At 31.9% G+C, this 18,279-nt stretch overlaps 1 protein-coding gene across 5 annotated transcripts in view; it reads left to right on the top strand.

Moving 5' to 3' along the window:
- The window catches only part of rims2a (regulating synaptic membrane exocytosis 2a), a 197,545-nt gene that overhangs the window by 153,377 nt on the left and 25,889 nt on the right, over nt 1–18,279 (top strand). For 4 of the 5 annotated variants that reach the window (XM_051130497.1, XM_051130498.1, XM_051130501.1 and 1 more), the window contains one exon: nt 9,038–9,282. In XM_051130497.1, the coding sequence (XP_050986454.1) occupies nt 9,038–9,282 (245 nt within the window). The remainder of the gene's footprint in view (nt 1–9,037; nt 9,283–18,279) is intronic. The other variant, XM_051130500.1, reaches the window with a different exon arrangement.

The raw sequence follows: 18,279 nt of genomic DNA on the forward strand, positions 1-18,279 counted from the left end.
AGTAGAGCGGAGAACATTATAGCGCTGTTCTAAAAACCTAGTGAGCTTCGAAGGCAGTGTCTTAAATGAAATACATAGGTTACATACACTTTGCAGAATCTGCAAAATGTTAATTAGAGGACGGGTCATACAAAATGAATGTTATTTTTTATGTAGTACTGTCTTGAATAAGATTTTTACGTCAAAGATGTTTACCCAAATTTATAAAAATGACCCTGTTTGAAATGACATGTGCTTGATTTTTAATACTATGTTGTTACCTCACTAACAACAGATGAGGGGCTTATACGCCACTTTAAAGGTTCAAACATTCACTGAAGGCTCTAGGAGGAAACATTAAGTGCATTAAGAGCAATTTGAAGATCAGGGTAAATTGTACTTACTTTGTCTTCAGAGAAACATGCAAGTATCTCTTGTAGCTTCTGAAGAGCAGGCCAAATGAAAAACCTTCATGTCGGTCCAAACCCGTAAGACCTTCATTCATCTTCGGAACACAAATTAAGATATTTTTGATGAAATCCGAGAGCTTTCTGACCCTGACAGCAACACAACTACCACGTTGAAGGCCCAGAAAGATAGTAAGGACATCAATAAAATAGTGCATGTGACATTAGTTGTTCAACCATAATGTTATGAAGATATGAGAATACTTTTTTTGTGAAAAGAAAACAAAAATAGCTAATTTTATTAAACAGTTTCTTCATTTTCTAACCCTTGAAGTGCATTAAAAGCATAAAGAACAATATTAAGATCAAATTGAAGGTAAATTGTACTTTGTCTTCTGAGAAACATGTAAGTATATTTTGTAGCTTCTGAAGGGCAGTACTAAGTAATAAAATACATTTAAAATCAGAAAAATGTAAATCTTCATCTTGTTCAAAAGTTTTCACCCCCTTGCTTCTAAAGGGATAGTTCACCCAAAGATGAAAATTCTGTCATGAATTCCAAACCTTTGTTCATCTTTAGGACACAAATTAAGATATTTTTGATAAAATCCAAGATCTTTCTCACCCTGCATAGACAGCAATGCAACTGACACGTTCAAGACCCAGAAAGGTAATAAGAACATCAATAAAATAGTCCATGTGAAATTAGTGGTTCAATTGTAATGCTATGAAGCTGCGAGGAAAAAAAAACAAACTTTTTTTTTTAAACAATTCCTTTATTTTATAGCACTTGAAGTGCATTAAGAACAATTTGAAGATCAAATTGAACAGTTAGTAAATTGCACTTACTTTGTCTTCTGAGAAACATGCAAGTATGTTTTGTAGCTTCTGAACGGCACTACTACATGAAAAAGTATATTTAGAACAAGAAAAGTTTATACATCCTGTTCAAAAGTTTTCACCCCCTGCTGTTAGATGGATAGGTAACCCAAAAATAAAATTTCTGTCATTAATTACTTACCGTCATGTCATTCCAGACCTTTAAGACCTTTGTTCATTTTTGGAACACAAATTAAAATATTTTTGTTGAAATCCGAGAGCTTTGTGACCCTGCACAGACGGCAATGCAGCCGCCACGTTCAAGACTTTTTTTGTGTGCAAAAAAAATAAAAAAAATAATAATAATAATAATCAAAAATAACAACTTTATCAAACAATTCCTTCATTTTCTAACCCTTCAAGTGCATTAAGCATTAAGAACAATTTGAAGACCAAATTGAAGGTGAATTGTACTAACTTTGTCTTCTGAGAAACATGTACTAAATGAAAAAAATCTTTTAAAATGAAAAATGTGCACATCTTCATCCTGTTCAAAAGTATTCACCCCACTCCTGCATTTAAGACAGCATGTTTTCTTTCTGGCATTGGATAAAATAGTTAATTTTCAATAAATTTGAACATTTTTGTCAGTACCTTTCATTAGGCTTTGTCCACCACCTTGTTTTTTTTTTTTTCCACTGAGTTTGTCATAATATATTGTAGCATTTTTTCCATGACTATAGAGAATAGAATGTAGAATGTAGCCAGCAAGTATATATCCTAAAGTGCAACATAATTATACTGCCTAGCTTTTGAAATAGCCTCTGTGTCAACCATTTTAAAGAACAATTTAAAAATTTTAAAGAACCTTTTTTTTTTTTTTTTTTTTTTTTGGACTACAAAGAACCTTTTTGAAATTTGAAAGTTTCCATAGATGTTCAAGGTTCTTCATAGAACTGATGATGCCAATAAAGAACCTTTACTTTTAAGAGTGTAGGTCCTTGTATTTGTGTTATTCACTAGACCTTTTTTCATTTTGATTTTAAAAATCACAACCCACGTTTGCTGACAGATCAGACTTTGACACATTCTTTTAAGAGAGGATGCGTGATGGTTAACAATTTTGACATTATATTTTGTGTTATTTAACAAGGTTTTTTCCCTTTGTTTGTGAGATGAAGATGAAACTGTCAACATCTTCCATCTATCAGGCTGCACCATGTCAGTTTCCAAAAATAACTATAGTGTGTTGATTAAATACTGTATTAGTGTGCAGCTCAAGGGCGTATTTATTTTATTCAGGCCATCTGAGCTCTTGAGTATTCGTCATGAAAAGAGTATGTATTAATAGTGGTGATGGTTGAATTTCATGCCATAACTGAATTTGGAGTCCTTAATAGGACACATTCATTTAGATAGACAATTAACTGAAACGCCAAGGACCCAGGGCACCGTTTCCATAGAAACCGATTTTCCGCATCACCTCGTCTATATAAATTCAAGGACGGTGATGGTGACCGCATTCTTCTGTCTTTTTGTCATCATATCAGTTTTGTCCCTTCCCATCGGGCGCAGTATGTAATTATCATGCGTTCACACAGGTTGCATGTTTCAGACATTGTGGGAGTTCCATCTCGCAGTGAAATATGAATTTAAGTATGTTGCGAATTTGAAGGCTCGGTTGTGTTTTCTTGAAGTTTGGCAGTGCATAGCGTTCATATCAAGGCAGTGCAGTGCCGTGAACCTGACAAAAATATATCCAAGCATGCACATTCTTTCATGGAGAGAGGATGTTTTATGCTTACTCTGGTTTTAGCACTGCAGAGGTCCACATTTGAGGTGTAGAATGACTCAAAATCTAGAAAATGGACCCGAGCCACTGCGTGCCACGAAAAATAGCGCGCAGTTTTTGTTTGGTGTAAAGGAACATTGTGGCCTAGATGAAAATGCACTTAGCAAAATCTGCATGAAAAAGGAACAGTCTGTTCAGCTGGGGATGAGCAAAAACATCCCCGGAGAGACACTGCGACGCTCCAAGTACATTTGCCTGAAGGATGGTCTTATCTGCCAAGACCTCCTGATAGACCATCAGGAGAAGCTTTGGATGGAGACTTTGGCCTTTGCTAGAGAAATGTCCACTTTGGCTGTAGCCGTAATGTTCTTTTGTGACCATCATATGATCATGGTGTAATTCAGTGGCACATGGCTGATGCTCAGGTGACCTTCAACATAAAATGAGATGAGCTGATGTCATCATGCGGTAGTTGGAAAACTATGCCTTTTTCCCAAAATCTAGTGAGCTGCCTTCCTGCTATACTGTTTACACAGGAAAAAAAAATACATACATATAAGTTTATATATATATATATATATATATATATAAGTCTTTATTTGATTGAAGAGTTAGACATAACTGTTCAATAAATCATTCCCCAAAAATCATTTTATTTAATTTTATTTAATTTTATTTAATTTAATTTAATTTAATTTTATTTTTTATTGATGTGTTAGACACAACTGTTCAATAAATCAGACCCCATAAATCTCATTATAAATTTATATTCATTTATTATATTTTATTAATCAGACCACATAAGTAATTTTATTTTATTTTATTGAAAAGTTAGACATAACTGTTCAATAAATCAGACCCCATAAATCTTTTTATTATTTTATTTTATTTTTATTAATCGAGTCCCTTAAGTCTTTTTGTTTTATTTTGTTTATAAATCAGACCCTAATAAATTTGATTTTATATTTTAAATCAAGCCACGTAAGTTATTTTTAAATTTAATTTTATTTTATTGGAGAGTTAGACATAAGTGATTTTATTTTATTTTATTTTGTTAGATATGTTTCATCAATTACCTTGTTTCAAAACAATTTTTAATAAAGCGATTGCAGTACTGTCAGTAATTTTGTTAGATAATAATTTTAAAAGAACAAGATTTATTTTATTTTATATTTTAAATCAAGACCCATAAGTTGTTTTATTTTATTTTATTTTATCAACAAATCAGACCCCAAAAATCTTTCTTTTATTGTATTTTATTTTATAAATCCGACCCCATTAACCTTTATTTTATTTGATTATTTTTATTTTATTTTATAAATCAGACCCATAAATCAAGCCCCAGAAGTGATTTTATTTTATTTTATTTTTTTATTATTGTAGAAATCTGACCACATAAGTCTTTATTTTTAATTTAATGTAATTATATTTTAAATCAAGCCCCGTAAGTGATTTTATTTTATTTTAGAAATCTGACCGCATGAGTCTTTATTTTTTTTTATTTTATTTTATTTAAGAGTTAGCATTTTTTTCTTATCATTTACATTGTTTCAAACCAATTTTTAATAAAGTAACTGCTATACTGCCAGCAAAATATATTAAAGACTAATCATTTTAAAAGAACAAGATCATTATTTCATTCTACGAGTCATTCAGTGTTCCCATTTGTGATGTGGGCCCTGTCTGCAGGTCAACTCAGTGGTGCACATCCATTCACATATACACTGTCACATCTCAATGAATGGTTACACTGCATAATATCACCCTGGCTACTGGTCTGGACTGACAACCAGTTCAAAAGGCCTTCTTTATTAATCGCAGAACGAGTTTTATAGAGCAGACCAGATTCAAACACACCAAAGTGCCTGAAGCCATCGAGGCATTAGTAATCCTTCAGTAAACAACCCGTGCAGGTTGTCAGAATGCTCAATGATCCGTTACAGATAGTGTGTGACTTCTCTGTTTGCTCCTCTGGTTACTGTGGTTTTGAGTATAGAAGTGTTTAAAAAAAAGATGAAATTGCAGTTAAGTCTACATTCTACAACTGTTGCCTTTTTTTTTTTTTTACAGATTAGACCTCGTCCATCCATATAAATCATGAAGTACAACCACATTATGTTCTGATATGTTCTGATCATCTTTGTGAATTTGTTTGCAAACTTTTGCATGGATAATTCCCTATCTGTCAATCATATGGTGAGACATAATCCAGAAAGACAGATGTGTGTTGTCATGAAGGATTTTGTAAATTGGCATCCAGCGTTAATCTCCACCTGGGTTTTGTGTCGGTCACAGCTCTCTATGAGCCGTTCTCATTACAGTGATGAGAGGAAGGTAATGGCCATCTGAAGCCCTCCAGCGGTGCGACACTTCTGTCTGTGAGAATATGAGAGTCTGCCAACATCTCACGTTCGGCGCTGCTGGAGGGAGCCGTCTGCATGATAAATATAGCGTCTGGCAGCATCCCGGCCAATCAATCAGTCAGTGGAACAGTAGCTGTTTAGAACCGTGATTAACTCTCACACTGTTGCGTTGGGTTGTGATTTTCCCCAGGGACTTGTATGGCTATAGTTGGGCCAGAAACAAACACATTTATTTTCACTCTATTCTTATTGCTCCGCAATAACAACATTTAACCGAAAACTGACTCTATGGCATTTTGAGCTATAGTTTGCTGTTGCACCCCTTGTTGCAGCTTTGACAATGTAGCATGTATATGCATTCTGTGATGAATTGAGTCCTAAAACATTTGAATGGATCATAATTTTTGGAGAATTTTTGAGGGTTTGTTCTTTGTCTGTTTTCTATGTTAGCAGTTGTTACTTGTAACTAAAACTTTTAAGGTTTTTTTTTTTTTTTTTTAATTAAAATAAAGCTAAAATTAAATATATATTTGATAAAATAAATATAAAATAAAATAAAAATAAATATTTGATGAGAAACTTAAAAATTAGTAATGTTGTCTTAGCAGCTAACTGAAATAAAATACATTTAAGTAAATGAAAACAAAATAAAACAAAAATTAATTAAAACTACATAGAAATGTTTTACACTAATGCACATAAAATATGAAAACTGAAAATGTAAAGCTAAAAGCTAATTAAAAATAACAATAAATGCTATAATGGCAGTAACTATTACTAAAATAATGTTAAGATAAATCATAAAAATTTACATTATTAAAAAAAATGAATAATGTTAACAGTGTTTTTTAATGAATTGAAATAATGATTTCATATGTGATTTATTTGTTATTTGTGGGTGTAAATGGGAGTTCACAGCTATAAATAGTGCAGTGATGAACTATACTGATACTTCTCTTTCTCCCAAAAAATCAATCAGTCCCAGTTGTTTCAGGATCTAAGATTACCAGATTACAGACGGATTGATGTGGCACGGCTGTATTTGAGCAGAAAGGGCTTCTGGACAGGGCTGTTTTTCTAAAAGGCTAATTGTAGTAATTGAAGAACATGTTGTCAGAGCTCATTGATTTCCGTCACATGTTTCTGTGGCTGTAATTGCATTGATGATGAAGAAGAGCAGACCTATGGCCGCACGTGTATCATTTAAACACATTTATAATCATTACGATTTCATTAGGATCCTTTGTCCAGGAAGTCATTTGTCTTTTCGCTTCACGGTTCGCTCACAGCCGCTCACAGATGCTAATTTAATCTTTTTACACGTGTCCTCATTTTTTTGTCATGCTGAAAGAAAAATAGACCAGTCTGTGTGATATATAGAGCAGCGTGCATTTCAGTGTGAGTGAGTGAACTTAACAAATCAAACTCAATGTCATTTCACTGTATGCTTCATGCGTGAGATGTTCCTATCAGTTAGGAAGAAATAGGTGAACTGGTGTGAGTTTTTATGCTTTTTTAGGAACAGTTTGTGGGAAGTGTGAGAGCTATGACTCTTAAATGAATCACAGTGAGCTGCTAGACAGCTCAGGTTTATTCAAGATGATGAGGGAAGCAGCTGTAAATGCATTTTCAGCATGGACAATTATTATTATTATTTTTGTACCTGTGCATACTGTCTATTTTTAATGCTTATTATTTCATAAATATTACTTATGTGTAGCAACATTGCTTCCTATGCGGCACTCTCCTGATAACATTTGTTTAATTAGTAATTTCACTGAAATATACAACATAGAAATCTATAAATCGGTCTATTTTCTGTTTAGTTTTGTGTTTATTGTTATTCTTGAATGTCAGTCATATGTGGTAGTTTTGCTGGCCTGATTCTGAGTCAGAGTAAGTACTGTTTTTTGCATACTGTGTAATAAACATCAAATACTGCACACTATTTTTATATTTAATATGTTGTATTATTAAAATTAGTAAATGTTTTAAACAATAGTATGCTACAATGTGACATGATTTCACTATGCTGCATTTTTCATTTAGGTAGTACAACCATACAGTTTTTATCTAAAACAATTTTTTTTTTTTTTGGTATTTTTAAGTAAGTTATATACTGAGCATTTTGGCAAACTTATTTTGTCATCCAGGTATTACATGCATACAGAAAAAAAAATATTATCTTCATAATGATTTTATGATTATGATTGTTTTTATTGTATTTGGTCTTTTTTATTATTTTGTATTATTTGTAAAAAAAAAAAAAAAAATGGTTGGGTTCTCAAACTGCTCATAATGTGAGGCATTAAATATAACCATAACAAAATAAAACAATAAATAATAGTAATAATAGTTTTATTGCACTTTTAGTTAACATTTTTTTATTTAAAAAATTAGCAAAATAAATTGTGATAATAATATCATATTTAAAATACAATTATTTTATAGTACACTTAAAAATACAATGCTAATACCTTTATATGTATACATTTTTATTTATTTATTTATTTTTTTACTTATTTTTTTTTTCAAACTAACTTTTGTAATTATGATATATATATATATATATATATATATATATATATATATATTAATTGCATTTGGTCTTTTTTTATTATTATGTATTATTTGGAGTTAAAAGAAAATGCACATAGTGTGAGCCATTAAATATAACTATAAAAAATAAAACAATAAATAATAGTAACAATAGTTTATTGCACTTTATTTAGTTTTTTTTTTATTTTAAAAAGTTAACAAAATAAATTTATAATACTACTATTTTAAAATAAAAAAAAATGTGTAAAATAAAAATACTATTATTTTATAGTACACTTAAAAAAATACAATGCTAATACTACGTTTTGTTCTTTATTTATTTATTTATTTTTTACTTTTTTTATGTGAATTTTCAACATTTTCTAACGTTAAATAAGCAGGCTTTCATTTTAGCGGGTTGCAATCAAGTATATTTCGTTCTGAAACCCGGCAGCGCAGTGTTACAGTTAGTTGATCTCAGACAGTGATCGTGCGTTAACAGCTGTCAACTGTGTCGGTGTGCAAATAAGCAGTCTTATTTACACAGCACTTTTTTTTATCGCCACTTATGTACACTTCTGTCAATATCCAAGACATTTGAACTGAAAAACAACATAAAAGCACTGATTAAAATAGAATTTTTGCAGTGTGTGTGGACAGTGCCAGATTTTTATTTTAGCTTTTAGTTTTTAACTAGTAGTTTTTGTGTTGTTTTCTTTTGCTTTTAAGGTCCAAAGGCCTTGCAAGCCTTATTTTTCACTCTCTGTTTGATTTCATTGACATTAATATTAGTGTTGGAACTAGCAATGGCTGTTTAACATTGTAGACAGACGATCTGTTGGTAGTTGGATATATCTTTTTCTTCATTTTACTCAGTTTACTTATTGTTAGACGACTAAAACTTAACACCTAGAATATAAGGCCCATCCCAAAACTTTACAGTGAAGCACCCTGAGCTGATTGGAGGCCTAATCCCTTTAACCTCTGACCTGAATCTCCGTTCCCCTTCTCCCTCCACTTACCTAACTCTCTCCTTTCTCTCCTCCATCATCCATCCATCCATCCTCTACTCTTCCCCTCCGCCGCTCCTCCTCCTCCTCCTCTCTTCACGTCTCTCGTCCACGGGCCGCCACTGACAGTGAATTTACATCCAAAATGAAAACCAGGCAAATGGGAACGGCGGCCGGGGGCAACATGACCAAGAGCACCAGCATCGGCGGCGACATGTGCAGTCTGGAGAAGACCGACGGCAGCCAGTCGGACACGGCCGTGGGCCTGGTGGGAACCGTCGACAAGAAACGGCGCTCCAGCATTGGAGCCAAGATGGCGGCGGTCGTGGGGTTGAGCCGAAAGAGTCGCAGCGCCTCGCAGCTCAGCCAGACAGGTAGGAGACCTATAATGTCTGTCCGTTTCATGTTTGTCTCTAACTCAGCGTCCTTTGTTGTCTGTATTTTCTTCTCAACCCTTTAATCTGCGTGTTTTTTTTTTTTTTAATCTTGCATCAGCTCTAACAACCTAACAACTTTTATTTGAACAGCCTGTTTCTCAAAAGTGTAAATTGGGTCGGAGCAGGACCGAGGACCGCCGAATAATTGCGACCCTCTGTTTCACACCATTCTTTCTTTCTGTTGCCGTTTCTTTGAAGTGACAAAAGTGCACCAACTGTTTGCAGCTTTTTATTTCAGTCAAGTGTGCAATTAATGAATATCCAGCTGCTTAAAGTTTGAATCATTCTGTTGCATTATAATTGTTTTATATGGCATAAAGCAACATGGTATTACCATATTTTTGGACATGTACTGTGTTAATATCATGTTTTTTGACATTTCTCATTGCAGTGCTATGGTATTGTTTGACTACATAAAAATGTAATCATTTAGTACTATGGTATGTTTCAAAATACTATGATATTACTATAGTACATGTCCAAAACATGGTATTTATACATTGTCATCGTGATACCAAGTCTTTTTGTTAATGATGTACAAGGTTGAATATGTTTTTATGTTGTGGTAGAGCGTTATGATTGTTTTATTCAGTGCAAACACTAAGTAACAAGGTATTACCATGTTTTTTTGGACATGTACTATGGTAATGTCATGTTGCAGTACTGTGGTATTCTTTAACTACATGAATATGTCATGGTATGTCAAAATACTATAGTACATGTCCAACAACATGATATTTGTGTTTTATCATGGCAATACACAAATGTTTTATTGATGGTATCCATAAAGTTTGAATATTTTTGTGTTGTGGTAAAGGATTGTTTCATTATGATTGTTTTATTTGAAAAGGCCGGTTGCTGGTGCGTGGTTTTTGTTTGGTAGCTGATTTAAGGTGTTTCTTTTGCTTATAAATCTTTCATTGTTGTTACGGTGGTTGAAGCTGGTACTTTTTAGGTTCAAACCCTGGATGGAGCTGTCAATGAAGCATTGCTGTTGCACTCTTGATGATTTTTTTATTCTCAGGTGCCGCAGTCTGAAGCGTATCACACTGCAAACACATCCTCAACCCTTCTACTTGCACTCCAACATACTTCTGAAAATACCATGGTATTATTGTGGTATACATAGAAAAAATGCTTAAATCATGGCATGTTTTGGTACTATTTTTAATGTTTATTCTCTTCTCACAGTATACAGTGTATACAATAAGTACCATGGTATTACCTCATTTTTGGACATGTACTATATACTTGGAAATAGTGTCATATACTTTGTAATACCTTGGTCTACAATGTAAATTCCATGCTGTATGAATATGATCATGCAGTATCAGGATGTATATGAAAATACCATAGTATTACTATAGTACATGTCCAGAAAAGCATGTTTTTTCTAACATTTACCATTTTACTGTACATTTTTTTTGTAAATACTGTGGCGTTCTGTGAAGCACCTTGGATTACTGTGCAAAAATCATATATTATAAAGCAAATTAATATTTTTATGTCAGTGGTGCATTAAATTGATCTAAAATGACAAGTTATAATACGTTTCAAATAAATTCTGTTCTTTTGAAGTTTCTATTCATCAAATAAAATAATATAATTAGTAGTAATTTTAATAATTAAAAATATTATTATTATTATATTTAAAAACTTAACTTTAATGTTTCTGTTTTTTAATGTTGGTAATAAGAAGTGTAATATTAATTACCACAGCTGTTTTTAATAATAATTGATGGTGATAGTAATAATAATACATACACTACAGTCAAAAGTTTTTGAATAGTGATTTTTAATGTTTTTTAAGTAAGTCTCTTCTCCACTGTAAAATATTTTTTGCTATTTAAAATAACTCTTTTCTATTGGAATCTATTTTAAAATGTAATTTATTCTTGAGGTCAAATCTAAATTTTTAACATCATTACTCCAATCTTTAGTGCCACATGATCCTTCAGAAATCATTCTAATATGCTGATTTGCTGTTCAAGAAACATTTTTTTTCTTCTTCTTCTTCTTCTTATTATTATTATCAATATTTAAAACTATTTTTTTCAGGATTCTTTGATGAATAGAAAGATCTAAAGATCAGCATTTATCTGAAATAAAAATCTTCCATTCAAAAACTGACTACAGTCAGTATTATTTATTTATTTTTTGATTATAGAAATTAATAATTTTATTTAGCAAAGATGCTTTAAATTGATCAAAAGTGATGATAAAGACATTTATAATGTTTGAAATGATTTCTATTTCATATAAATACTTTCTGTTGATCAAAGAAACAAAAAAATCCTGCTCAGCTGTTTTCATAATAATAATAATAATAAATGTTTTTTGAGCAGCAAATCAGAATATTAGAATGATTTCTGTAGGATCATGTGACTGGAGTAATCGTGCAAAAAATCAGCTTTGAAATCACAGGAATAAATTACATTTTAAAAATTGTTCAAATAAATAAAATATTACTGTTTTTGCTGTACTTCGAATCAAATAAATGCAGGCTTGGTGAGCAGAAGAGACTTCTTTAAAACACACTAAAAATATTTTGACTGGTAGTGTATTTCTTGAGCAGCAAATCAGCATATTAGAATGATTTAATAACTGGAGTAATGATGCTGAAAATTCAGCTTTGTCATTACAAGAATCAATTACATTTTAATATACATTCAAATTGAAAACAGTTATTTGAATTTGTAATAATATTTCACAGTAATACTGTTTTTAATTAATAATTGCAATAATTGCAGCTTTGGTGAGCATAAGGGACTTAAAAAAAAAACATAAAAAATTCTACCAGCTGCAGTAGTTAAGCAGTAGTTGTAGTAGCTTGGATTACCTGTTATTTAAATAGCATGTAATATGATGATAAATTAGTAATGTGGTACTGGGCATTATAGTATTGATATCTGACACAATGATATCACTACAAGACTTTGTTTTTTGGGGGGGAATACATTATTAATTCTCATTTGAAAAAAACTGCAAATATAGTTCTCAGGCACCTCCTTAGTTCTTTTACATATTACTGATTTCTCTTTACATCGCTCTGTGAGCTCTAGTTATGATTCACATCATCTCTGCAAAGCCTTTGTTTTCCCCCATAGTCTGTCTGTCTCGAGTTTCCATGGTTTGCTGTAATTGATGAGTGTGAGAGAGCGTTTTTTTCCCATGTGGGCACGTTTATCTCATTTGTTGGAGTCAATGGGCGACTGATAAAAACACTCTTTTGAAAATGTCACTCTGTTTATCCTGAGGTCAGTGGATTTCTTTGCTGTCTGTAGCCCACTTTACCCTCTAATCACCTCATTGGCTAGCACTGGCTGGCTCGGGTCTGAATGGTGGCGTGCAGGTAGATCACATGCCCGAAGAAACGAACACAGCCCTTCAGATGGCTCGTGCTCAGCCTGCACATGGCAGGTGGTCGGCAGTGTGTTTTTAATAAGTTGGGCTGGTTGCCAGGGGCCGTGGCACTTTGTCATGTCTCGTGGGGTGTGTTGTGTCTTCTGCTTGTCTGTGATGTCTTTGAGCATCCTTCCATTAACAGTCTTTGCTCGCAAAAAGAAAAAGATGATGAAAACACAGACCACAGTTGGTCTTTTTTATCTGGAAGAAATTTGGCAACCTAGTATGCATTTAGTTCTTGCATAAAGCTAATGTTCAAATAAATTCATACAGAAAATTGGAATAGCGTTTTTTAAAGAACTGTGGGACTTCCATCCACTGTATTCAAGAGAACAAAATTGAAAATGGTCACTTTCAGGGAAACTGGTGCAAAATAAAAATGGAAATGAATGTTGAATCCAATGGGTAAAGTCACTTTTTTTTAATTAAATGTAATTCATTTATTATTTGTTAGACATTGTTTCCAGATGTAGTATTTATTAATGATTAAAATGAATTGGCTTTTATTTGTATATTTTATTTTTATAATTTCAGTTTTCATTTTAATCTTAGTACTTTAATTTCAGTTTGTAGCAAAGTTGAAGTTGACAACAATTTTTAATAACATAATTTTTAACAATAATAACAGCATTTGAAATGCTGTAATTTATATTGTTCTGATATTTTTTTTTTTTTTTATCAAATGTAGTTTATTGATTGTTTGCTGGCAATCATTCACAGATGTAGTATTTATTAATATATTTTTGTTAATAAAATACAATTTTTTATTAGTTTTAGTTTTTTTTATATTTCTGTTTAGCAAGATTTTTTTATTTTCAATTTAGTTTTAGTAAATTAAAAAGTAAAACTTTTTTCTGTTAACATCCAAGGCAACTTTTCTCATTTCCATTTGTTTTTAAGCTAAAGTTATAAAAAATATTTTATTTTTATTTTATTTTATTGTATTAATATGTAACAATAGTGCAGTAAATTGATTAAAGTTGACATAATTGTTTGTAACAATAGATGATTCTTGGCTGTTTCAAATAAATGCTGTTTTTTTTTTTCTGTTTATCAAAGAATCCTGAAAAATCCTGCAAAGAATCCTGTATCACCTTTTTTCACAATTTGTTTTTATTAAATGCAATTTATTGTTTGTTATACATTGTTTCCATATGTATTTATTATGTATGTATAGTATTTATTATTAATATAATTGGCTTTTTTATATTTTATTTTTATATTTTCAGTTTTCATTTTAATCTTAGTTTTAGTCATTTTGATACTTTTATTTTATTTATTTATTTTTTTATTATTTCAGCTTGTATGCTGGCAATCATTGACAGATGTAGTATTCATTAATATTTTAATGTTTATTATTAAACTTTTATTTTAATTTTAGTAATTTTGTAATGCACTTTTGTCATTTTTATTAGTTTATTTAATTTCATTTTATTGTATTTATTATTTTATTTTATTTCAGCTTTATTTCAATTAACAAAAACAGTTTTAATAATGTTAGTGTCAGTTTTAGTAAACAATAATAATACTGCATCAGAGCATTGTTTACTGTACGATGATATTGTTCGATCATGACTTAAGTTCGATCATGACTTAAAGTCACGTGACATTTTTGATGCTTAATGAGTTATGTATACGGTAAATGTTTGTCTGATAGATAGATAGATAGATAGATAGATAGATAGATAGATAAATAGATAGATATGCATATGTCATAAATTTATATAACATCTTTATGTAGCTAATGACAAATATAAGAGACAAAACAGACCATGCAGATTTTCTTCCGTTTTGGAGTACAACTGAGAATTTCAACCAACTGTGTGAGATATGGGTGTTCATATTAAGGTCTGGTGTGCTGTTTTATTTGGTGCTTTAGAGAGCCTCCTGTTCAGTGTCACGCTCAATACAGCGGCACGCTTTCACCGACTGCAGGAAATCGGCTCTGGCTGAGATGTGCAGCTCTGAACAACAACACCGGCTCATGAGATGTGAATCATAGAGCATATAAATTTTTCAGGCAGAGCTTTTAGGTGGCGTGCACATGCAGGCGTTTGAAATCCCTGGCTTGTTTCTCAAAGCCGAGTCCGACTCTCCGGCTGCTTCCTACTCCACTTTGTTGAGCTTAATTGAGAGAGCCTGACAGTATCCTAGAGAGGGCATACTGCACAGATACACATTTCAAAAAGAGGTTATTCTAGGCCTTCACTAAATAAAAAGATGGGTTTGTGTGTTTGAAATGCGCTTACACTGGACTGCTGAAGATCTCTTGAGACTGTTGTCCTCAATGTCTAGTTCACTTTTTTTTTTTTTTTTTTTTTGTTTTTTTTTCCACTATGACTTATTTTATGGTGCATGCAGATTTAGGCTCACTGTAGAAAATGCATGTGTGCATTTTTATCTGGAGTTATACTATTTTTGCTAATGCCCATAGTTTATTAATGCATTCAGGTTTGCAGTTATTTTTATTTTATTTTATTTTATTTTATTTTATTTTATTTTATTATTTTTATTTATGTTTTGAGGGGGCACCAGGGTCAATCTGTGTTACATGGTGCCCAAGATTACTGGAAAGAAATTAATACTTCAGCAATGGTGAATGCAATCGTAAATACCTTTTTCACATTTTTTTTTGTTTATTAAATGTAATTCATTTATTTCTTATTAGACATTGTTTCCATATGTATTATTAATTTGCATTATTAATAGAAATTTGCTTTTTTAAATTTTTTAATAATAAGAGTTATTAATATGAATTGCCTTTTATTTTTAGATTTTATTTTTATATTTTCAGTTTTCATTTTAATCTTAGTTTTAGTCATTGTAATCGTTTTTATTTTTATTTTAGTTCGTGCAAAGGCAACTTTTCAATTTTTTTATTTATTTCTGTATTTATATTGTATTTTGTCTATATATTTATATTGTTTTTTTATTTTATTTCAGTTAATGAAAAATATATTTATTTATTAAATGTAACGTATTTCTTGTTTGCTGGCAGTTGTTGACTATATTAATATTTTAACTTGTATTATTTAGCTTTTATTTTTTGTTTTTATTTAAATTTTAGTTTTAGTAATTTTGTAATGTGCTTTTGTCATTTTTATTAGTATTAGTTTTTTTTTTATTTATTTATATTTAGCAAGAAGTATTTATTTATTTTAAGTTTAGTTGTAGTAATTTTAGTACTTCAACTTAAAATGTTTTCAGTTAGTTGCCATTTAAGGCATTTTTTCTTATTTCCATTTCCATTCCATTACCAAGTTTCTCATCTAATTTCAGAATAATAATCAGCATAAATGTTTTTGACATTGATAACAATAATAAATATTTCTTGAGGAGCAAATCAGCATATTAGAATGATTGAAAGATTGTGACACTTAAGACTTAAAATTCAGCTTTGACTTCACATAAATTACATTTTAAAATATATTCAAAAAGAAAAGTTATTTTAAATTGTAATATTTCACGATAGTATTACATAAGAGCAAACCTCTTGAGCATAACAGGCTTCTTTCTTCTTCAAAAAAACAAAAAACCTCACCCGACCTCAAACTTTTCAACGACAGTCTATATATAAATTATTTTGTCTAACTGTCCAGTTAAAATATCTAAAAATCCTTACAACAGTCACTGTTGATTTAATGCTGACTTAATAGTTTGTCTGTAATGGTGCTGTGCAGTGACATTCACATTAGTTCTAGGTGTTTTGCGTCATAGCTGTTCCTGTTTTAGTGTATTTCAGTGTATCAGCATCCATGTCCATTTAGTATTTACATGGAATATTTTGCGCCCGTATTCCAGGTTACTGTATCTCAGCACTGTGAGTGTCCGTGAGAGACCGCTGGAGTCCTGCGGACCTCTCTAATTAATCTTTGATGACAAGTTCTGCAGGAGAGAGCTTCATGGAGCTGAAGCCTCACGGTTTTATTCATGACCAAGCTGAATCATCGCACTGATTTATGGTGCCCGATTGTTCCTCTCGGCGTTTAGGAGGCCTGAATTCTCTTGTAATTATACCCAGTGCTCCATGGAGAACCATCTCGCGTCTAACCTCTGCTGATCTTCCCCTGCCTCCAGATCTGTGTCAGCAGAGAGGCCAGAGCTGCAAATGCAGATAAAAACACCTGATGTTCAGTGCTCTCTGCAGATTTTTAAATGCTCACCCTGACAAAACACAAGACTGTTTTTGCTCAGAGATGGCCCTTTTAAGGCTCAAGAGTTCTTAGTAGGGCTGCCTGATAATTGTTAAATTGATCATCTCAAAACCTATTATTGTCATGTTGTAAAATCAAGAGAACGTCAGTTTGCATGGTTTATATTCATTATGTAAATAAACTAACGAACTCTTTACTTGAAATCTGATATAAGCTTTTTTCAAAAGATGAAGCAGTGAACTTTCTAGTATTAACTCTAAATATTCAGAATTATGTATGTAATATAATTATGTAATATAAGTCTCAGGTGTCCCCAGAATGTGTCTGTGAAGTTTCAGCTCAAAATACCCCACAGATCATTTATTACATCATTTTGAAAATGCCTATATTGAGTGGAAGCAGAAACACACTGTTTTCATGCATGCAAATGAGCTGCTGCACCCCACCCCCTTTTCCAGAATAGAGCTGTCTCTTTACAGCTCATACCTCAGCTACTCTGAGAAAAAACAAACAAACAAACAAACATTTGTTTGGTTTTGATTATCATGTCTATCGCACTGCAATTATGCGTTTTAAACCATATTCGTTTAAACTTCTGATGTATGGTTTGTCTAAGCACACATCCGAAGCGAATGCACAGAAAGTGGCTACCACACGGCACATGAGTACTAAACTAAGTTCTCTTTAGAACTTTAGATCTTTATTTTTCTTTGCTGTGGATCTCATATCCACAGCTTGAGCATCTCTCTCTCTGCAGTGTTATAATTGGTTTTTAAAAATCACATGGCATATGAGTACTAAACGAAGTTCTCTTTCATGTCATGTTGCGCTTAAACTGTCAAATGCACACAAGTTTATGTTAAAAACACAAATGAGTTACAAAATCAGTTGGTTTTGTCTTTGAAGGTAAACAGGTGGGAAAGAAATTGCATGTTTATGTTAGTTCTGTGTGGCAGCAGCGTAATATACAGTAAACAAGTTAATAAATCTACTGCTTTTGTCTCCTCTGAGGCTGGGGCTCTAAACTGTGTTCTGTGCTCGTCTGTGCAGTGCCGTGGGTGGAAATATGCAGATTGAGGGGCAGTAATATTATAATAAGATCCTCTTCCTACGTCACGGTAGAAGCAAAATCTAAGTGGCTTGTTTTATTCACAGCTTGCATAGAAAGGCTTACCAAAAAAAATGACTGGGTTGTTCTTTTTCATGTTTTCTGGGATGGTAGATGCACCGGGGACCTGATTATAGCACTTAAACACAGAAAAAGTCAGATTTTCATGATATGTCGCCTTCAAGACATCTCTCTCTCTGCAGTATTATAATAGATTTCAAAAAACACACGGCATGTGAGTACTAAACTAAGTTTTCTTTCATGTCA

The sequence above is a fragment of the Labeo rohita genome, chromosome 16 (genome assembly GCF_022985175.1).
Source record: "Labeo rohita strain BAU-BD-2019 chromosome 16, IGBB_LRoh.1.0, whole genome shotgun sequence".
NCBI lineage: Eukaryota > Metazoa > Chordata > Actinopteri > Cypriniformes > Cyprinidae > Labeo > Labeo rohita.